This window comes from Danio rerio, chromosome 23 (assembly GCF_052040795.2).
Source record: "Danio rerio strain M-AB ecotype USA chromosome 23, GRCz13ab, whole genome shotgun sequence".
In the NCBI taxonomy this organism is placed as follows: Eukaryota; Metazoa; Chordata; class Actinopteri; order Cypriniformes; family Danionidae; genus Danio; species Danio rerio.
Window position 1 is genome coordinate 40,734,392 of NC_141043.1, and position 24,025 is coordinate 40,758,416.

The 24,025-nt window shown below is 33.4% G+C and overlaps 2 protein-coding genes across 3 annotated transcripts; both read left to right on the forward strand.

Moving 5' to 3' along the window:
• The first annotated feature begins 3,489 nt into the window (after window positions 1–3,489).
• On the forward strand, window positions 3,490–11,208 carry cdaa (cytidine deaminase a). Its single transcript, NM_001351715.2, is given in 4 exon segments — window positions 3,490–3,686; window positions 6,306–6,417; window positions 6,500–6,557; window positions 9,285–11,208. Coding segments are annotated over 4 exon segments (420 nt in total). The 5' UTR covers window positions 3,490–3,559; the 3' UTR covers window positions 9,408–11,208.
• A 532-nt stretch (window positions 11,209–11,740) lies between these two features.
• pink1 (PTEN induced kinase 1) lies at window positions 11,741–23,624 on the forward strand. 2 transcript variants are annotated; one of them, NM_001008628.1, is given in 8 exon segments: window positions 11,741–12,209; window positions 13,103–13,381; window positions 14,506–14,609; window positions 14,686–14,868; window positions 16,778–16,941; window positions 17,019–17,143; window positions 21,353–21,574; window positions 23,095–23,624. In NM_001008628.1, coding segments are annotated over 8 exon segments (1,725 nt in total). In that variant the 5' UTR covers window positions 11,741–11,852; the 3' UTR covers window positions 23,386–23,624.
• Window positions 23,625–24,025: the final 401 nt, after the last annotated feature.

Sequence of the window (24,025 nt, forward strand, 5' to 3'; positions counted from 1 at the left end):
AACATTAATGTCATGTATAAATCATTTAAATAAATAAATATTGAGGTGATCTATTAAGAAATAAAATGTAATATTTATTATTTATTTGGAAATAAAAAATTCCACTTTAATAATAACAATAATATTAATGATGTTGATGGTTATTATTATTAAATAGGATATTTATTTATTTATTTTTGAAGTCTACTTTTACAATTTGACACATGTAAACCACTGCAGAGATGTTCTAACCAACAGGCCCATGTCGTTTACAGTACAGATACTTAATAATTAACCTACTTTAAATTAAAAGCATTAACGTAAGCTGTGTTTTTTGTTTTAACAAGCTTTGGAGACGTAACATAATTTTCGCTTTTAAATAATAGGTCATCTACAGGTTTTATCATGAGACACGGCTGTGTTTAAAATGACATTAAAGTTTTTAAAGTGCACTGTGAAGGGAGCGCTATTTTAAACTTGAAGATCACTAAAATGGCGACACAGTGGCGCAGTGGGTAGTGCTGTCGCCTCACAGCAAGGTCGCTGGTTCGAGCCTCGGCTGGGTCAGTTGGCATTTCTGTGTGGAGTTTGCGTGTTCTCTCCGTGTTCGCGTGGGTTTCCTCTGGATGCTCCCTCACAATCCATAAACGTGGTGAATTGGGTAAGCTAAATTGTCCTTAGTGTATGAGTTTGAATGAGTGTTTATGGATGTTTCCCAGAGATGGGTTGCAGCTGGAAGGGCATCTGCTGCGTGAAACATGTGCTGGATAAGTTGGCGGTTTATTCCGCTGTGGCGACCCCGGATTAATAAAGGGACTAAGCCGAAAAGAAAATTAAGGAACAAATGAAAATTGCTAAAACTGAACTGTAAAAATGCTTTGAAAGCAAATTACACCTAAGAGAGATGACTTTAATGCTTTTTTTAATAATTCCAAGTGTAAATGTTAGAATGTTCGAAATGAATAGGGCATAGGAGGGATAACTGGGAATAGAACACAGCCAGGAACTATGTTTCTAACTACAGCTCCAGAGGTGTAGTTGCAAGCATACAATTTGTGATGCAGTTTGCGAATGTTCATTGGAAAGATGGATTTGGGGAACGCCAAATCAATAAGCTATAATTGTAACAACTTAACCCGCGACCTTATATGGCTGATGATTTTCAGAAACGCACCCCTGGTCACTTCGAGAATCAACTTGGCTGAGACTTGACCCAGATTTGGTCCATGTTTAGCCATTGTCTGGAAGCCAGACTCCAGTCATGTACCGTAATTCACAGCGGCATCTAGGTCAAGCAAAGCTGATTTTGTGGGCCAGAGCTGGGCCAGAGAAATTTTGCTATGTGGGATAGGTTTTTGCATGAATATTGGAATGCTTGAAGCCAGTTATGTAGACAGTTATTATATATGATGTTTCTTACAAAACTAGTACGATTTCAAACTCATGAAGTCGTTTAAGGGAATGTCAATAGCTGTCACTGCAATTGATGCAATTGTCACAGTTTTGTTTGTTATAAATACATCAAGTTTACAACCAGCTCCTACGTGTCTTTATTGCAGTCCTTTGAACTCTGGACTGAGCAAACGGGATAATCATCCATCTGTGCATTACTGCACCTAAACATTTTCTAGTAGTAGTGAGAATAAATCTTTAAACCACATTTAGGTAAGTAAAATGTTTTCATCAATGATTGTCAGAACGATGTAATGTACAATCCTGTTCATAGAAAAAAAGGTGAAAGTTTGCTGTTAATTTCAGCCTCGGTCTATCTAAAACATAGGTGACTTTTACGTTCAGTAGAACATTAAAGATGATTTTTTTTTTTTTTTTTTTTTGCAGAAAATTCTGTGAAAATTCAGTGATTTAAAAAATGCCAACATTTCCTGTCTTATGAACCACAGCGTGAAATTAGTGCAAGAAACTGAATATTACTTACAATATATAACCTTTAATCCACAATCATGGCATTCATGACAATCTGGAGTGCCTACAGCATGTACAGTTGAAGTCAGAATCATTAGCCCTGCTGAATTATTAGCCCTCCTATGTATTCTGTTCCCAATTTCTGTTTAACAGAAAGATTTTTTTTCAACACATTTTAAACATAATAGTTTAATAGCTAATCTCTAATAGCTGATTTCTTTTATCTTTGCCATGATGACAGTAAATAATATTTTAATAATATTTTTCAAGACACTTATATTCAGCTTAAAGTGACATTTAAAGGCTTAACTATGTTAATTAGCAAGTTATGGTAATTAGGCAAATAGGTTTGTTCTGTAGACAATTGAAAACAATATTTCCTAACCCTCTACTGCACGGTGTAACCATATGACAACATGATACTCATGTTCATTTCCCTGCCACTGTTTCTTAAAGACCAACATCATTTTTTTGTTGTTGGAAAGAGAAGACCTTAGTGTACCCAATGATGTGCTTTGGTTAAGTCACATGACATGCTGTGTTTTTCTGTAGCATGATTTCTGACAGACTGGCGTTTATTGTAAGTAATTGCCAAATGCAGATGTAAACGTCAATAAAAACAAAGGATCAAATTTTGTCAGATCCACAAAAAAAATCTGAAACATCACCTCCAGTAAGTTATGATGACATTCACAACAACAAAAAAAAATGTTTATCAAATTCTTACAATATTGTTTGTTTTTAATAATATTCAGCAAAAAAAGAATGAATAAATGAAAGCTGTTGGAATATGAGTTGTTGAAAAGTATGTGTAAGATGTCATTTATGAGTTCTGTGTTCAAGCATATAATACTGCAACACCAATTAAATCATTTCAAACAACAAAATTATTATTTATAAGGAAAGTTCTCCATTTGAAATATCTAAGTTAGATCCACTGTTGGACATTGTTGCCGTATGGCAACATTTCATAAAGCACGTTAACAAAATAAATTTTTCAAAAAGATTTTTTACAGCACTTCAAGTTAAGCCATTTTAAGAAAAGAAAAACAGTCAAATATATAATAGATTTATCATAATGCGTGTGGTAGAGGGTTAAGGAGGCTAATAATATTTACCTTTGACTTTAAAACCTTAAATGGTTTTAAAATAATTTAAAACTGCTTTTATTCTAGCCGAAATAAGAGAAAAATACAATAGGAATTACTGTGAAAAATTCCTTGCTCTGTTAGGCCACATTTGGAAAAAATAAAATAAAATTCACAGGAGGGCAAATAATTTTGACTTCACCTTCATATTTTTGTTAACTCTTAAAAAGCCAGTAGATGTTAACTTGTCTTTCATAAATCCACAATTTCAGCTGAAAAAAGTTCATTATTATCTGCTGGAGACAAAAAAAAAGTCATAACTCTTAAATAACTCTTAAAACTTTTCACTTTTGGGTGTAATTTCCTTTTACGTAATTGTGAAATTCTATTGTTGACATTGAGTGTTGTTGACATTGCGTCAAAGACTCAATGCATCACTAATTTCCTCCTTCAATAGTCTCTCTCACACACACACGCACACACACACACACACACACACACACATTAACTTGTGACTTGAAGCCGTGTAGTGCCTGGCAGCAGGAACAGAGTCTCCAGTCAGCGGCATTATGAGTAGCTGTAACCCACAAGTGCTTGTTCAGAGATCTCAGGAAGCCAGAAAGCTGGCGTATTGTCCTTACAGCAGGTTCAGGGTGGGAGCAGCTGTTTTAACAAGCGATGGAACTGTATTCACAGGTGAGGAAACTCTTTTATTATACAATTAAGTGTTCTTACTGCATAAATGTCACAATCTACAAATACTGTGCATGTTTAACTGTTAGGAAATGTTTTTAAAAGGAGCCTGTTGACTTTGAAATTCGTACATAAATGACCCGCTTTCACTAAACCTCTAAAATAAAGCTTCAACATTTAATTTAAATCCTTAAAACTATTTACTTATTTAGCTATTTATCATGAAGTAACAACCTCATTAACCCTGAGAATGTTTAGGTGTGTGTGTGTCCCAGTTTAGCTATACCAGTAAATTTTGACCCCATGAGGACCATTTTTGGTCCTTGCGAGAAAAACGGATCATGAATCACACAGAAATAAGTCATTTGAAAATGTAAAAAAGCAGATGTTTCCTGTGAGGGTTGGGTTAGGGGGACCGAATATACAGTCTGTACAGTACCAACATCGTTACATTACATCTATAGGAAGTCACGATAAAGATAGCTGTACAAGTGTGTGTGTTGGAGTGTGCGTATGCGTGCCAATAGTTTTTGTGGTGCATAAATAGTTTTATAGCTGGCAGGTCAAATTGATCCTAAGGACAACAGTTGTACCCTATTGCCTTCACGAAAGTACAAAATTAGAAAGTGATTTTGTTAATGCTAATTCAATTTTGCCTATGCTGGGGTCATTTTAGAAAAAGTCACCAAATTTCATGATGAAAAAACAATGTCAAGGGTTTATTTCTGTGGTTAAAATGGTGCCTGGGTCATTTTTTATCCATACCAAGGCTGGAGTAATTTCATTACAAATAATAGTTTATTTATGGAAAACGATGGATGGATGGATGGATGGATGGATGGATGGATGGATGGATGGATGGATGGATGGATGGATGGATGGATGGAAAATAGACAGACGGACGAACGGATGGACGGACGGACGGACGGACAGAGATAGATAGATAGATAGATAGATAGATAGATAGATAGATAGATAGATAGATAGATAGATAGATAGATAGATAGATAGATAGATAGATAGATAGATAGATAGATAGATAGATAGATAGATAGATAGATTGGATGGATGGATGGAAAGATAGACGGACAGATAGATGGAGGGATGGATGAATGGACGAACGTAAGCTGGATAGAAAGATAGATGGATGGATGGATGGATGGATGGATAGATAGATAGAGTATTCATGATCCTCAAGAAACCAGTCCAATATGGTGAATTTGTGTTTAGAGGAGTAAAAAAATTGCAGTTATTTGCTAAATTAAATAAATATAGTGAAACATTATAAAAACTATAGTGTGAAAAACTAGATTCATGAACTGATACTTACTGAAGTGACTTTATGTATATAGAAAGCATATATTTACATTTTACCAGTGTCAGCAAAGTGTTGAATTTTATATTTCAGAAACTCCTGTGAAAATAAAATGTCAAAATATAGGTAAAACATTTTTCATCATCATCCACACAACACAACATGTATTAATGTAAAAATAAAACAACATACGTAATATTTATATACAAGTATCAGTGATCTGGCTGATGTGCTCCTTAACAAGCTATTGAGTTACATGAGCTAGCTATTGAGCTACCAAGCTACATAAATAGTATATCTTTCATAAAAAAAGACAATAAAATCAAAAATAATTTGTTTTATTAATTGTTTATTAGTTATTGCTTACCTCTTAACATGTTCACTGTTGGTCTGCTCCATCAAAATATAATCAAATCGATGGCTTTGTTGAGATTGAAATGCAAACATCTCAATTAAATCTGCTTAGAGTCAATTCTCTTAAAATAAACATGAAACCATCTTTCCTCAATTGTAGCTTAATTCATTCCACAAATTAACCCTAATAACTGCACTGGTTTGCTTAAAAAAATAAGTTAAATTTATATATTGATTTTATTAGCAAAATGTACTCAATATTTTATATTAAAAATTCAGAAAGTCATTTTTTTAAAGAAAATATGCACATAATTTTAAAGAACACATCAGTTTTTTTATGAAAATTACAAGCCTTAAGATTCATTTTTTAGTGTATTTAAAAACATTTTGATGAAAAATGGGTAAAACCTTTATGGTTTAAAGCAGGGATGTCAAACTCATTTCCTGGAGGGCCGCAACTCTGAACAGTTTAGTTCCAACCCTGCTCCAACGCACTTACCTGTAGGTTTCAAAAAAGCCTGAAGGACTCAATTAGTTTGATCCGGTGTGTTTAATTACGGTTGAAACTAAACTGTGCAGGGCTGAGGCCCTCCAGGAATTGGGTTTGACATCCCTCCTTTAAAGGATAATAGCTAAGTGAAAAGTATTGACAATAAATCAGTATTTTGTATGTCATCAAATCATTTTTGTTACATTATTATTGTTGACATTTTATTGATTAGACATTTAAATCAAGGTTGTATGATGCTCCTTATTTTAGTTCCAGAAGAGAAAAAACAGAGTTAAGTATAAAATCATTTTAAAAAAATAATAATTATATTAATTCTTTTGATGCTTAAAAATTCCAACATTTTTGACCCCCCACTATCCAATAAAATTGTTTACAAGAAGGAAGGCAAACAGATAATACAAGCCATATCAATTGGTATAAAGATCTGATTTGCTCTTAACAGGTTGTAATGTAGAGAATGCATGTTACACCGCTGGATTGTGTGCTGAAAGGACTGCCATCTCAAAAGCTGTGTCAGAGGGACACACCACCTTCAAAGCCATCGCAATCGCCAGGTATTTCAAGAGCACATGTGGTAGGAATACAATCTGTTCATTCAGTCTTTAATATTATTCCTGTCTGCTCTTCTGTGTATAGTGACCTTGAAGATCGCTTTATTTCTCCATGTGGAGCCTGCAGGCAATTCATGAGAGAGGTCTGTTCTTCTGAAAATACAATTATGCATTTATGACATTTAGAAATATGTGACCATGAAACCAATCATAAGGGTCATTTTTGGGAAATTGAGGTTTATGCATCACCTAGCAGCTGAATAAATAGGTTTTCCCTTGATTTATTTGATTTGTCTGGATAGGATCATGTTTGACTGAGAGATATTAGTATCTTATTGATATTATAAATTCATAAATTTTCCTTCTGCTTAGTCCCTTTAACATTATTAATATATTAGTATAATGTAAATCTGGAATCTGAGAATTCAAAAAAATCAAAACATTAAGAAAATGACTTTGTAAGGTCCCCTGGCAAGCTAATTAATATGCACAGTTAACCTTTTTCTGCAGAATCTGCTAACTCGCAGCAGTTTGCCAGTAGCTTACTGTAAGTCAGTTACAGCAAAAATACTGTCTTTACATTTAAAGCACCATTTATCTTGCTGTTTATGTATTTACATTACTGTAAAATACACAGTAACTTTCACAATGTAACTTTAAAATACAGCAACATACTGCACATACAAAAATCATTAACAGTGCATGTGATGACGTGTGATGTGTGACACAACTTGAACTAAAACCATATGTAGAAATTCGCTAAGCTCTACTCGAAGTCATTAAATGTCACTAGATGACATCATGCATTATTTTGCATATTCCTGATGTCATCAAATCCAACTATTTCTCTTTTATTATTAATTTATTTGTTATTTATGTTTGATACGCTTTATATATATATATATATATATATATATATATATATATATATATATATATATATATATATATATATATATATATATATATACTCAAAAAATGACTCAAGAACTACTTTTGAGCAAACTACTACATAAAATTGAGCTAAAACAACACAATACTCTATTGTTTTGTTCAATCCACTTTGCTTTGTAAAAATGAATGTTAACTTAATTCCTTTTTGTTGTCCCAACACAAATTGATTGGGTATGTATGTAAATTTAATCAAATTTATTATTGTTTTAATATTGTATATTAGTGTAGTGTATTTACAGTAATCTCTCAAATCTAATAAACTCAGATAAGGGCAGAAACTGGTGCTAATAAAGTCTGTGATTTGTGAACAATATAAGCGTAAGAGAAGAGTAAATGATAAAATTGTATTGTTAAATTAAAAACAACACTGAAAAATAGCTGGGTCCCACTCATTCCTTTGTTTTGTCTCAACACAAATCGATTAAGTTCCAAAAAACAACAATTAAATTGTCACAAAAAAAAAACTCAAGAATTCGGTTGTTTCAGATTATTTAAAATAAGTAGTTTGTACAAGCAGCAAAAATCTTTACCTTTTTTTGAGTGAAAGGAGAAGCAAAGGTTTGACTTTACCAGGGAAATACCTCACACTTGCTGCTAAATCGTATGCATCACTAGCAACATATTAAGAAGAGCAGAAACAGTATCATACGGACACAATAAAGTCTTTAGTAACAGTAAAAAAAGTTACATTTGTAGCTAGATTTTTTTGCTAGTCGCATTTTTGAAAATCTGTCACTACGGAGGTCTGAAATGTCACTAAATATAGTCGCTAAGTTGGCAACACTAACTGAAATATATAGACAGAACGGAGCATAGAGTAGCTCCTCCCCCCTTGTAAACAGCCAGTAGCGTTTCGTTTTTCGACTGAAAATTTGATTAGAAACTGAAGTGTGATGTCAAAAAACATTGTTGATCCATTTAGGCGGAAGTGACAATCTACAAGCTTTAAATGTTTACATCTAATGAGAATATTCTTCCTAATGAGAATTTTGTCACTGTTTTGGAGCACACTAGCTTAAAGATATCCATAAAGGTCCCGTTACAATTAAAGTACAGTTTTTTAGACGTTAGAATCAGTATTGTTTGTTTTTAGGATATTTATAGTACAGACCAAAATGGTGAGAACATTTGTGTTTAGAAGATATAAAAGGGATATAAGCATGTAAAGCTTGTAGTTTGTCACCTCCGCCTAAATGAATCAACATTTAATTAAATTTTAATTTAACATGTCAATTAAATTTTTCAGTTTCTCATCAAGTCGTGACCAATCAAATGCTCTCTAGTATCTGAAGTGCCCCGCCCCCTTCAAGAAGTTTCGCATTTGACCTGCTTAAGCTCAACCACTCTCACTGGCAGAGCGGTCATAAAACAAAACGCTATTGGCTGCTTTATAAAAAGGGGAGGAGCTATACTATGTCCCACCCGTTCTTCGTTGGTTTTCGGTTAAGATTATGTCAAACATCAAAAAACAGTGCACATTTCAGCACTTCACGGGACCTTTAAGACTAACATACTGATGCTTGCATCTAAAAATCATTATTTTAAATACACAAAGTTGTCAGATTACGCTCTTAGCAATGCATAAAAAGCTTTGATATATTTACACAAGAAACATTATGAAATATTTCATGGAACATGATCTTTACTGTGGTTTTTGGCAATGTATTTTTGTCTATTCTCACAAATATACATGTGCAACATAAGACTGTTTTGTGGTCATACAGTATTTGCTATCCTTTACAAATCTGCAGTCGCTCATCATTCAGAGCCAAATGATGAGTCAACTCTTGCATTAGGAAATATGTGTTTGTGAAATGTGGGTGTGACTGAACAAAAAGCACAGAATTACTAAAGAGTAATTCATGCGGAAATTATTGTTCACCTTACGTTGATCTCTCTGCATCTGTCTTTTCCAGTTTGGCTCACAGTGGGACGTTTACTTGTCAAAAACTGATGGATCGTTCAAACAAATGACAGTGGAGGAGCTTCTGCCATGTTCATTTGGCCCAGATGACCTGAGAGCAAGAGAAAACCCTTAAAATGTTACAATAATATTTAATGAATGCATAAACTAATAAATAATTACCATCTTCTGAAGTGTAGTCAGGTTAATAATTGACTTAAAGGTGCTGTATGTAAGTTTTTGACTCTTCTGAAGCATAAAAATACCATGTTTGTTTATATTTAAGAAATATGCTAAGTGAACATTCTTGTTTATCTGAAAAACAATGCTGAAGTCAGATATTCTGCTTGAAAATGTGCATTACATGCCAGAACGCTGTCATTGTTTTGGTTCTTTTATCCCGCCCACTGACGTATGACGTATCTTAGTCAATGATGCATCTCAGTCATTCAGTCAGGAAGATTCTCAAAGTGTACATCCATGAAGGAATTGCGACCTCCGGTGGACAATAGCAGACTCCAAAATGAGATGCAGATTCAGAGTTCCACATGAGTTTATTATATAGCAAATAATATAAATTTTACAGACGTAAACATTAGGTGTAGCAGGTTACATTGTGATTGCTTCCCAACAACACGCTGTGTGATGAGATACGCAGTAACACAGATAAGACAGAAATTTAAATGCAGCCATTCAGAAGCACAAAATAGTGCACTTACTGCACTCCAGCGAAATGATAAGGTTAAAATCTAATTAAATAATAATTAAATGTACACGCTAAATCACTTATGTGTTGGTTTGCACTGAGTCATAGTTATAAAGTTCAATTTCAAACAGTTTATTTTATTTTCAGGATCTGAGGTGAACTGCCACTGCTGCTTTTAGTAGTAAAGCAATAAATATCTAGTATAAAGGCATTTAAAATCACATTGTTAGCATTTAACACAGAATAAAGCTGATATAACTATTGTCAGTTTATCCTGTTGTTCAGCTGCAAGAAATAGAAGCTTTTATTTAGAGCATGGTTTGAATCAGCCTTCAGGCTCAACAGTTAGGCACACTTCTGTTGGTGTCGTGAAATCTGGCAACATGGGCTTGCGTGTGTTTAAAACAGGGACTAAAATGCTTAGTTCAACCACTGAGTGTCAAACTTGAAAGCTGCACCTTTAATGTAATAGTTTTTTTTATTGAATATTTATATTAAAATATCAGGTAAATTATCTCTGTAAATCGCTCAATTAACAATCACCATAAAAATTCAGGCTCTTAAAGACCTTAAACAAAAAAAAAGGAAACTATTTAATGTTTTAAAGCGAATGTGCAAAATAGATATTTTTATTGTATTGAACCTTTGAATTGTATACCATTATTCCACAATTAAAATATGTGTTGTCTAATAAGAATAATTTTAATCTGAAGAATTGGGGATTAACAATTGACTTAGCTGACTCAATAAATAATGCCATTATTTATTGAGCTTATATGGAATATAAACAATCTCGACTTTAATGTGAAATAGGTTTCTTTCAGCTTTTATTTTGAAGGCTTTCTCTTGAAATTTCTGGATTACCAATCAGGACAAACAAAAGAAACCCATTAAATATGAGTACATAAGCATATGAAGCAAATGTGTAGGAAAGTTAGATTTGAAATGATTTAAATATTTGATATTTTTGCATATATTTTACTATTTAAAAAGGGAAATGGGTCATCTAAAAACAGTAATTTTATACTGAAATGTTGTGAGGTTAGTTAGACTTAGTGTCATTTTCTTTTTAAATCGAAAATGTATTTTAAACGTCACCTGTCTTGACTTTTATTGTGAAATACATTTCGTTATGTCTTTTTTAATGTATTAATAATCAACATGTATTGTGTCTCATAAAAGATGGCCACGTAATGAATGAAGTTTGTAGAATTAAAAAAATTTAATGCACTAAATATAAGTATGGTTGCATTATTTCACACAATAAATAAATAAATAAATAAATAAATAAATAAATAAATAAATAGATAGATAGATAGATAGATAGATAGATAGATAGATAGATAGATAGATAGATAGATAGATAGATAGATAGATAGATAGATAGATAGATAAATAGATAAATAAATAAATAAATAAATAAATAAATAAATAAATAAATGTGAAGTTTTTGAGTAACTCATGTTGTAAACCTGGACCAGAAAACCAGTATTATGGATTTGTACATAATCTGAAAGTTGAATAAATACACTTAGTTTTACATGTATAACGTAATGTGTTTTGTTTTAGCAATGCATATAACTAATCAAAATAAAGTTTTTATATATTTACAGTATGAAATTTACTAAATGTCACAGTGCATCATAAAACATATTTTGTAATATTTTTACAAAATATATTTTTGTAAACCTTATTGACTTTTATTGTGAAATAATTTCCTTTCAGCTTTTATTTTGAAACCTCCGAAAAGCATTTCACCGACCAATCAGCGTTACATAAACAACACAACCCTTGATGAATGTAAGGAGAAGTTAGGTCCGTAAAAGTCTTCAGATTTCCTCTCATAGTCAATATTAATTCTCTATTTGGCTCAAAATGTCAGTAAAGCATGTTCTCAGCCGAGGGCTGGAGCTGGGCAGGTCGGTTTTCCAGCTGGGACTTCTCAAACCTGCCGGTCGGGTCGCAGCGAAGTTCCGCGGTGAGAGGCTGCGTGTGTCCCGGCCGACCCGCACCGTCCAGCCGCAGACTTTTCTGCCCGGCCGGTACCGCTTCTTCAGGTTGTCTGTCAGCGGGCTGGCCGCGCAGCTCCAGTCCGGAGCTTTCAGGAGAGTGATTGGAGGAGGGTCTGCCAGAAACAGGGCGGTTTTCCTGGCGTTTGGGGTGGGTTTGGGTCTGATTGAACAGGAGCAGGAGGAGGACAGAACCAGCGCTGCTCTGTGTCAGGAGATACAGGTGACAAACTGCTGTATATGAAATAATGATGATGATGATGAACTGTACATTAACTATGCAGTTAATTCCTAAGGAATGTACGAGCTGTAAATAAATAAATATATTAGTGTAGATAAAAACGTGTTCTTAGAATTATATAAAAATTGTCAAAAGCATTCATTTTAAACTAATGGTAAATAATAAAAAAAAGTTATTTGGGTATAACATCAACGTTACGTAAAAACAACTAATGATAAAATTCTTAATTATATTTTAATGAATAATTACTTTATTATGCATTATAATTATAGTGCATTACTATTGATATTGGTATTAAAAATAATAATTGTTATTTTTAACGTACATTTATTATCAATAGAAATATTGCAATAATAAATATCATTAGTAATAATAATAACAATAATTCTAATTATCTTTATTAATTATAAAATTTATAAATGCATAAAAATAGTGATATTTTTGATAAAATCTATGAAAATATTTGTACAATTGTAAATAGATAATAATAATAATAATGATTGACAAATTTATTAAATTTATTACATTCACATTTTGTTATAATATTACCTGTTAAATAGACTTCTTTTTTTTTTTTTGCTTTAGATAAAACCATGTTCTAAGTGCGCGCATGCAAATACATGCAAATGTACTTCTGAATGTCAATAAACACGATCAGGTTTGCAGTGGAAATCATCTTTATCACAAGTATCAATGTAAATAGAATGGTGATGGTTTAAAAATATTTTGCAAATTACATTTATAGTGCATTTATAAAGTGAGTGCAAGCAACTGTATGCAGAATACAATTTCTCCATTCTTATAAATATTTCAGTAAACTAATGAAAAATTCCCCTGCTGTGAAAAAAACCTTTTCACACTGTTTTTCATTGTAGGCTGTATTTAGAAAGAAGAAGTTTCAGAGCCTTCCGAAGCCCTTTACATCCGGCTACAGGCTGGAAGATTATGTGATTGGGAAACAGATCGGGAAAGGTTGTAACGCAGCTGTTTATGAGGCTGCGGCTCCATTTGCTCCTCCTGTAGAGAGTAAGAAGTGTTCATTGGTGGAACTAAACCAGAAAGAAGCTGAAGATGATAATAAGAAAGAAGAACCGCTTCGACTTTCTGCTTCACCAAGCTTTCCTTTGGCAATGAAGATGATGTGGAACATTGGGGTAAGAATTTAGAACATTTTAGCATTATTAAAGAGTTAGTTCAGCTAAAAATGAAAATATTGTTATTAATTACTCATCCTCATTTTGTTCCAATGACCCAAGACCTTCATTCATCTTCTGAACACAAATTAAGATATTTTAGATTAAATTTGACACCTCCCTCATCCTCCATAGACAGCAATGATCCTGAGAAACTCATACAAAGCTCCAAGAGCACCTTTGTGTGTCAAAGAAAAAAATAATAATAAATAAATATAATAATAATTAAATTTCTTCCAAATCAGGTTACTTAAATTTCAGAGACATGAAGTCAAGGCCTGGAAAGTTCTTAAAAACAAACATAGGTGCTTGAAAGTGCTTGAATTTATAGTTGACAATTGTACTGTGCTGCTTTCAAAAACTGAACAAAAAAAAAGAAAAAAAAAGAAATTTGTCATTTAAAAAATCTAAATTTAAATCTTATACAAGAATTATGACAAACAATATATTTTATTAATACTTTTTGAATATTTGTGATAATGTTTATGATGTTAAAAAGATTAAGATGACATTTTAATGTAAATATTAAGTGTAAGTGAAATGTTAAGTACAGAAAGGACTTTTATCACGCTATATATGCTGGTGTGTGAATCACAAATTTGTTCTATTTCAAATTATTACTGATATCCAGGGTGCCTGCAAGGTCCTAAAAAGTCTTAAAATCACTGAAATATTGTCTTGTAGGTCTTAAATCATTTTAATCAGGTCTTATTTTTCCAGTCATCCAATCAGCAACAATAAAACCTTTAACAAGTCAAATTTATTAGCTCAATTTTTTAAACTCTTTTTATACAACTAGAGTTTACTTATTTTGACACATTATTTAAAAATTGTGGCTAAGAAATAACAACATTAGATTTTTTTTGGAGGGGACCATAAAAATCTTTTCTACTGGCTGTTAGAAAAAAATGCTTAATTTTTAACCCCATATAAGTTTGAAAATTCATATTCATGATGGTCTTAAAAAGGTCTTAAAATCATCTTAAATCTATCTAATTTTGTAACCTTGAATTTAACAAGTCCTAAATTTGGTGTCCATGAAAGAGCGGGAACTCTGATTTTCATAATGTGATACCGTCCCGTAGGCTGGTTCATCAAGTGATGCCATCCTCCGCTCGATGTCCATGGAGTTAGTTCCTTCATGCCCACAAGCTTTAAGAAAAGAGCAAGGAGAGCTGACTTTGAACGGGTAGGTTGTGACTTTAGTGGAGCCACACGGTCCTAAAATAGACTGAATGATTGCAGTGGCTTTGCTATTTTTGCAGGCACTTTGGAGCGGTGCCCAAACGACTGAGCGCTCATCCCAACGTCATCACAGTGTACCGGGCCTTCACTGCGGAGGTGCCGCTGCTGCCTGGAGCTCGCGAGGAGTATCCTGATGTCCTGCCGACCCGACTCAATCCACATGGTTTAGGCAGTAACCGTACACTGTTCCTGGTCATGAAGAAGTGAGGAAACATGAAAACACACTGATGATAATAGTAAATCTAGCTGCAAGCAGCGATTACGGGGCCAAGCACATAATGAACATCTTTTACTTATTTTGGATTTTTTAGGAAACTATTTTAACGTTGCAAAATTTATACAATTTAAAACTTAAAAAAATAATTATAATAAAATTATAAAATTAATTGTTTAAATTTATAATTAAAATGAGTTTCAAATGCAGTACACAACCTGATGAGCTTCAAATGCACTGCGGAGCCTGATGAGCTTTTTTTCACTGTTCCTGGTGATGAAGAAGTGAGAAAACATGAAAACACTATGATATTATATATTTAGAATAAAAAAAATAAATTAGTAGAAAGAATACTAAAATAACAATGTATGATAAATATACATTTAGGCCTAATCCCAGTTGTGTTTTCATAACCCTACCCCTTCCCCTTTCCCTTGGTCCTTGAAACAGAATTAGAAAATTTACCCCTAAGAAATGGGACAGCACTACAGCACCTGCACACGTCATCATATGCCATCATGATCTTTTGCTTCATATGAAATCAGACAATCACGACTGCTGTAGTTATTCCTGTTGCATATTTTTTTGGTATTTATCTACAGTAAAATCGCTGAAGGCATATATCATGTTATCATAACCATAAAATGTAGCAATAAGCTCGTAACTGTACTGTGCATTTACACATTGGCCACATTCATCTATGTAAACACACGAAGACAACACTAACATTATGGCAGACACTGTAAAAAGGTCATTCCTAACCACTAGACTTTTCTGACAGGGTATTCCAGTGTCATTAGGTGTCAGAATGTTGTGGGACTGCTCTACAGGAGTTATTAGGAAACACGAACGCGGTTATGAATATAATAAAACATTTGCTTCTTTGTTGTAAAAATTTGAAATAATGACAAAAAATACTAATTTGTGCTTCTTCTGACTTTTCTGAAATTTTCGTACCCCTTGGTTTCGAGTGTGGTCCTGAAAAATCTCAGTTTGAAGGGGTATCTAGTCCTTCCGCTTAGCTCTATGTCCTCAAGCTAAAGAGAATTGGGACACCCCTTCATATGAATACGCAAAACGAGGGGTAAGGTACAGGACTAACGGGTAGAATTGTGATTGGGCCTTAGTTTAACAGTAAATTATTTATTACTATATTTTCTATTATTTAATTATTATTATTATTATTATTATTAACAATAGTAATTTAGTTAACAAATATTTAATAAATAAATTGAATAATATAAATAAATTATTATAATTATTTGTTTACTTAATAAATTATTATAAAAACTAAATAAAATTTAAATACGTAAAGTAAGTACATGATTATTAATTAAAATAAGTAATAATTTGTTTGTATTTTTTGTGATTGCTAGAAATGACATCAAATATACTGCTTTTTTATTTAACACACAGACATGTGTATATATGTGTTTGTGTATTTGTATATGTGTATTTCTATGTATGTATTTATTTATTTAAAGCATTTTATTGTAAAATGATAACAAATAATATCAATAAAAGATGATGATAATTATTGCTATTTACTAATAAATTAATAAAAACAATAATGCTTAATAATGAATGATAATTTTTATGATTGATTTACCTTTAAAATGTAATAAGTCATAATAAGTAATTTAAATGCTACTTATAGTGCATTTAAACAAACAAAAAGATCATTAATTAGTACTACTACTAATTATTGTCATGTTATTTATTTTATTATATACATTTCTCCTAAACAGAATATAAATTGTTTACTTGACCCCAAAGAAAACTTTAGTAGTTCTGTCATATTGAATGCGATTAAGCCATTGCACTCATTTTTTGATGGATAATGCTTGTGGTATATTTATAAACACTTTTTATCCTATAAACCCTGATTGATGTTGCAGTTACCCCTGCACCCTGCGGCAGTACCTGGAGGTGTGTGTGCCAAAGCGCACGCAGGCCTCGCTCATGTTCCTGCAGCTGCTGGAGGGAGTGGATCATCTGTGCAGACAAAACATCGCTCACAGAGACCTCAAATCAGACAACATCCTCCTGGAGTTCGACAACAGTAAGAGCTCAGAGACTCTGTGTTTGCCATGCACTTTTTACACAGCTATATGTAAACACTGTGTTTTTGTTTTAAAGCTGGGTGTCCTAGGCTGGTGATCACTGACTTTGGCTGCTGTCTAGCAGAGGATTCAGGCCTCAAACTGCCTTTCAGCAGCTGGTGGGTGAACAGAGGGGGAAACTCCTGTCTAATGGCACCTGAGGTGAGAAATTGCTCGAATGGGTGCTTCACCTTTCCGTGTTTCTTTTCAGCAGCAGGAATCATTATAGTTGGGTAAATTTAGGCCCAATCCCAGTTCTACTCCTTTACCCTTCCCCTATTCCTACCCCTCGTTTTGTGCATTCCCGCGAAGGGGTAGGGGAGTCCCAATTCTCTTTAAAGGGTCACGAAACGCCAAAACACATTTTTTGAGCTGTTGACAGTCGTATATGTGTCCCACACTGCTAAAAACACTATTAGGACACCTATATTTCACTAAAAAGTGTAAATTGGTTGTTTTTGTGTTATTTCAAGCAAATTCGTACTTCCGGTTTGAAACTAATTTTTGAAGCTGCGTCACGGTCATGACATAATAGCGTTGTATTCCAGTGTGCAGACTGGACGCCTGTGCCAGAGTGTGTCTTATTACGTCTTACAGTGTGATGCATTAATGCATGAGTAAGGCTTGGTTCAAACCAATCAGCGCGCTCTATTGTGCAACTTCATTAATATTCATCACTGTCACAGTGTTTAGACGACAGAGACGCCACGTTGTGTTGGCAAAACAAGCGTGAAGTGGTGCTTTTATAGTTTGCTGCCGTTAATTTTTGTTTTCATTTTCTCTCTGTGAGAGCTCATCTGGAGTCACGCGTGGATTACAGTGTACGCGACACTCGACAACAATAACTTGCGTGTCTAAGGCGGATTATTGTTTACCTGAGAGCTGTTCTCATCTGCAAACGCTGAGATACGGATTCGCTTGTAGTCTTCTCTTCATAAAGACGCGGCTCTAGTTGCTGGTGATTGTCCTGTCTCTACAGATTTGGTAAGTGAGCGACCAGTGCTCTTTGTTTATTCAGTTTGTTCGTATCGAACTAAGTTAACTATTGCACCGAGTGTAAACATGTTAGCACCACAACCAAACTTTAACCTCGTGTAGGGTTTTTACTGCATTTTGTGACCGGAATAACACACGCGGCTTTCTGACGCTACCTGCCGTATGCATCTAAGTTTCCGGGAAATGCGGAGGGTTTTTTTCTCTCATTCGCCGTGCGGTATCAAACATTGCATGAAAAATACACGCTTAGAGCAGTTCCTCGAATCAAATATCTTGTCTGTCGCGAGGGGCATGAATGAATTCCCTGAATGAAAGAGCCAAACTGCAGTTAAAGTCCAACATTTAATAATTTGGCAAATAATTCGACTACAGATGTCCATGTAAACACTGTCACTTTCTCCTCTGTGTGTGTGTTTTGACTCAAACTCAGCACACCCAAATAGACACTCCCACACCATCCCACTTTTCTTCCTCCGACACTCCCCCCTAAACAGAGCTGGACACGCCCACTTTTCTGACTTTTTCCAAAGTAGAGGTGTGAAAACACCCTGCTGAAACGAGGGGGTTTCATGGCCCTTTAACTTTAAGGCGTATGGCTAAGGGCAAGGGGAAGATCAAAGATTTTTCAGGACCACACTCGAAACCAAGAGGTAAGAAAATTTCTCAAAATACACCAGCCACACCTGCACCCAAAAGTAAGGACATCCACAAATAAGTATTTTTATCATTATTACGAATTTTTACTACAAACAAGCACATGTTTTAATATATTCATAACCGCGTTTGTGTTTTACCATCATACTTAAAAAAAAAAAACACTAAATTTTCCGATCTATAATCCCTAATCATAACTCTTGTACAGCAGTCCCACAAAATTCTGACACTCGATGACACTCCAATGCCCTGTCAGAAAAGTTTAGTGGCCAGGAATTAGTTTTTTACAGTGTCTGCTTTAATGTTAAAGTTGTTTTGGTGTGTTTACAGTACATAAATGAATATGGCCACTATCTAAATGCACAGTACAGTTATGACCTTATTGCCACATTATAACATTATGATAACATTATATATGCCTTCAGTGATTTCCTGAAGATAAATACCTAAAAATAGCACAACTGGAATAACTACAGCAGTCGGGATCATCTGATCTCATATGAACAAGAGATCGCGATGACATATGATGACGTGTGCAGGTGCCGTAGTGCTGTCCCATTTCTTAGGGGTAAATTTTGAAGCCCTTCCCCTTAACACTCGTTTTTAAGGGCCAAGGGGAAGGGGTAGGGGTACAAAAATAAAATTGCGATTGGGGCTTAGAGCGCAGTGAATGGGAGAGAACAAAAAAAAAATAAACAATTACTTTTTTACAATACAATTTGCTAAAATAAAGAAAGAAAAACTCCACAATGGTGTTATCAAGACTTTCAGATAAAAAGTGTGAGACTGATAACGGCAGCCATAAGAGAGAATAACGTCAAATTTACTGTCATGCTCCCATAAACACAACTTTACTAACACCTTGCATATGAGGTAATTGGGTTTTTTTGTAATTTGATGCAAAGATAATATAATGCATATAAATGTGTATATATTTTTTATCTAAATATTACATTTTCAAGGATTTAAGTTGTTGATGACCATTTAATGCGTCATAACCAAATTGTTTTTTCTGCTTCAAGGAGCATTGTGAATTCAAAATATATCAGCATTTACTATATTTTATTATTACTAAATTAGACATTAGATTATTATGATATTTCACAATATTAATGATTTTATTGTAGATCAACTAAAGTGGATCAGCGGGGTCTTAATAAGCAGAAAAGAAGTTTTATGTTGGAACTTTTCAACTTTAGTGTTGTTCTAAGAGTTTAGTTTAGTTTATTCTGTTTTTCTTAATTTAAATGGATTTTGATTTTTTGGATTTTGATTTTTTGAATTCTAAAAATTTAGAATTTTTCCAAACTGTACATTTAAAATAAATAAATGGATGGATGCATGGATAGAGATATTCTTAGATTTTGTATTCATCAATTTAAAATTATTAAACTTTTTATATTTAAAAATATCAATTGTGCAATAAATGTTCATGCATTACACTTTTTTGTGTTTTGAAGAGTCTCTAATGCTCACTAAGTGAAGTTTATTATAAACTAATTTCCAGAGGATCACATCTTTATTATTGCTAGTGGCTGGACCCGCATTACCCAATTCTCAATGCACCAATCTGATGACTCCTAAGCCACTACAAATACCCTGGGTGACGTATCACCACCATCTTCGCTTTGAAGAATCCCCCTTCCACCCCTACTCCTTCTCCTTCCTAGATGGGTGACACGGTGGCCCAGTGCTTAGCACTGTAGCCTCACAGCAAGAACGTCTGTGGTTCCAGGCTGTACCAAACCAGCAGACGTTTCTGTGTGGAGTATGCACAATTCCCCGTGCTCACGTGGGTTTCCCGATTTCCTCCCACCGATCAAAAACATGCAACCTAAGTTTATTGACTAATCCAAATCAACACCATAGTCTTGCCCCTACCTAGTACCTATCTCTTTAAGAACAACTACTATCTGCTCTTCAGCCATCATGACAGGGGTGGCTCTCGAGATCTACCTTAGCTCAAACTCCCCTCTCACCTTAAAAACGGGAGGGAGCCCCGGCTCGAGGATCTTATGAGCTCAGGGCTCTATCCCAGGACAGCATCCAAACAAGCTTCATTATCAATCATGAGCTAATTGTGAACTCTTGAAAGCTGTATTTATGATAATTTTGTTTCAGACTATTATTTGGTCTCCTGTAAAAATTGTATTTTTAAAAAATATTTCTCAAAACACACTTTAAACACACAGTAGTAGTTTAACTAATTTCTAATAACTAATATTTACATACATAATATTTATTTATTTTACAAGATACTTGAGCTTAAGTGCAAGTAAAAGGCTTAACTTGGTTAATCATGTTAACTAGGCAAGTTAGGTTAATTAGGCTAGCTATAATTAGGATACCTGGATGCCTACCTAGGAAGGTGTTCCAGGGATGTCTCACAGGGAGGGGTCTCTGGAAAGACCCAGGAAACACTGGAGGGACTATGTCTCTCGTCTGACCTAAGAGCACCTTGGGATCCCCCCCGGACGAGCTGGAGGAAAAGGGAAGTCTGGGGTTCTCTCCTGAGACTACCTCCCCACAACCCGGCCCTTGAAAAGTGGATAAAAATGAATAATATCGACCTTAGCAGTTAACAACCTTAGCATTTAGCAACCTTATATATATCCATAAGAAAAATATAATAGTCTTGCTCTGATGAAACATCCCTATGCAAATTTGAAAATGTAATTTATTCAGAGATGAAGTGCATTGATGACTGATGATCTCCTATAGGTGTCCATGGCAGTGCCTGGTCCAGGGGTGGTGATTGATTACAGTAAAGCAGATGTGTGGGCTGTGGGAGCAATTGCTTATGAGCTCTTCGGTCAGCCAAACCCCTTCTACACACTGGAGAGTCGGAGTTACCAGGAAAAACAACTGCCTGCACTTCCTGCTGCTGCGCCTGATGACGTTCAGCTGGTGGTGAAGCTGCTGCTGCGCGAAAACCCTCATAAGGTACAGCATTTACCTGCAAACACCACCATGTTCATTTAGCCAATGTGTTTATAGCAGCTGTTTTACTTTGTGATATTAAGGTGATAATATTTTGCTGGGAAAATAGCAAATTGGCCTAGAAATAGTTTTATTTTCGTTTTATTTAATTGGGGATTACTTGTAGTTCTTTAACTATTTTTATTCAAAACATAGGTGTTATATAAATAGGCTCTCGACAATATTTGCGGTATAAATCTATACATTTTTCATTTATGTATTTTTATTAATTTATTTTAAACATAATTTTTTATTAAATTGTTTATCCTTTAATTTTTTATATAGTTTATTTAATTATTTATATAATCATTTTATTATTTACATTTTTGAATATTTTTATATAGTTTTTGCATTTACAAAGCTGAATTTCACAACCATTTGTTTAACATTAACTAATATCATTGTAAATAAATAAAATCAATATAATTGAAATATTTCAAGTTTATTTTAAGGCAGTGAATTCTGATTTCTATGAATATTTGGAAAGGTTTGCTCACTTTCTAATGTTAATTAGTTTTTTTAAATGTTTTTAAAATAAGATCTGTAAGACCAGGGCCTAAAATAAGACCTGTCATATTTTCATTCAAAGAATTGGAATACATTAAATAATAAAAAAATCTATTTATTATTAATATTTGTTGTAGTTTATGAAGTTTTTAATTTAATAAGAAATTACGTTAGCATTAAAATAAATGCAGCTGTTTTACTTGAAATTTACGTGAAATTAAGGTGGCAAAGACGCAAATGGGCTAGAAATAGTTTTATCTTCGTTTGATTTAATTGGGGATTACTTGTAGTTCTTTAACTATTTTTATTCAAAACATTGGTGAGTATTATATAAATAAGCTTACAATATTATTTGCGGTATAAATCTATACATTTTTCGTTTTATTTTTTATGAATTTATATTAAACATTTTTATTAAATTAATTATCTTTACTTTTTTATATAGTTTATTTAATTATTTATATAATCATTTGATTATTTAAAATTAAAAAAAAAAATTATATAGTTTTTGCATTTACAAAGCTCAGGAGAATTTCACAACCATGTGTTTTAATTAAGTCAACTAATATCATTTTAAATAAATATAATCAATACAATTGAAATATTTTAAGTGTATTTTAAGGCGATGAATTCTTATTTCTATGAATATTTGGAAAGCTTTGCTCGCATTCAAATGTTAATTTGTTTTAAATTGTTTTTAAAATAAGACCAGTCATATTTAATAATAATATTTGTTGTAGTTTATGAAGTTTTTAATTTAATAAGAAATTACGTCAACATTAAAATAATTGCATTGATGACTTATTTGAGACCAACAAATAAATAAATAAATAGATTTAAAAAAATAGAGAAAATAAATAAGTCATAATAATCAGTCATATAAATGGTACTTAGTACCAAGACCTGTCAACCCCGACTGAGAAAATAAACCTGCTTATTAATTGATTTAATGTGACTCATTTATTCAATGACTGCAGCGGCCCAGTGCACGAGTGGCTGCTAATATCCTGCACATCAGTCTGTGGGGCCGGCGTGTGCTGGTGGGTCTGGACGAGGTCCGGATGGCTGAGATGATGGCTTGGCTGCAGTGTCAGTCTGCTGTTGTCCTCCTGAAGGGCCGTGGGCGAGACCAAAGCTCAGTGGAGGCTGAACTCCAGAGATCTTTCCTCGCCAACATCGAGCTGGAGGACCTGAGGACCGCTGTCAGCTTCATGACCTACGAGCGCAAGCAGTGGAGATCCCTGCTGATGTCTAACTCTCAGCCATAGTGTGTCTGTGTGTGTGTTTATTGTAGAAAAAAAGCTCTAATTGCCAAGAGAGTCTATTTCTAATGTTTTTTTTTTTCAGTTCTTTCTGTAGATAGATGAAGCACTTTAGTTTTTATAGATAAGTTCAACCAAAAATTTGAGATTTATGCTGTTAATTATATTAAGATGCACTGAATTTTTTGGGATGCACCTCCTAAAATTATCAGCTGAAAATGGAGTTTTCAGTTTTCAGATAAAAATTAAAAACGATCAAAAATATAAGTTAAATAAAGGCTATGCTGATATTTATCATTTAAGTTGTTAAATTTAAAAAGTCTTTTTAATATTATTTAATAAAATAACGAATGCTGGGCAAAGAATAATCACGATTAATCGCATCCAAAATAACAGTTTGTTTTGACATAATATATGTGTGTGTACTGTGTATATTTATTATGTATAATTAAATACACACATGCATACACATTTTATATAAATAAAAGGTTTATTTATATTTAGATATAAATGATGTATAAATTTAAATATCTATGTAACAAATTGTTTTGTATAGTTTTGTTTATATATATGTGTATCACTATACATTATATATATATATATATATATATATATATATATATATATATTACTCACACACATATAT

Excerpts from the sequence above, each read along its gene's own strand:
- pink1 (XM_087305625.1), top strand. The coding sequence starts at position 11,853 with ATGTCAGTAAAGCATGTTCTCAGCCGAGGGCTGGAGCTGGGCAGGTCG. Across the intron at positions 12,210-13,102 it reads CTCTGTGTCAGGAGATACAG|GCTGTATTTAGAAAGAAGAA; the intron begins GTGACAAACTGC and ends TTTTCATTGTAG. Across the intron at positions 14,610-14,685 it reads GGAGAGCTGACTTTGAACGG|GCACTTTGGAGCGGTGCCCA; the intron begins GTAGGTTGTGAC and ends CTATTTTTGCAG.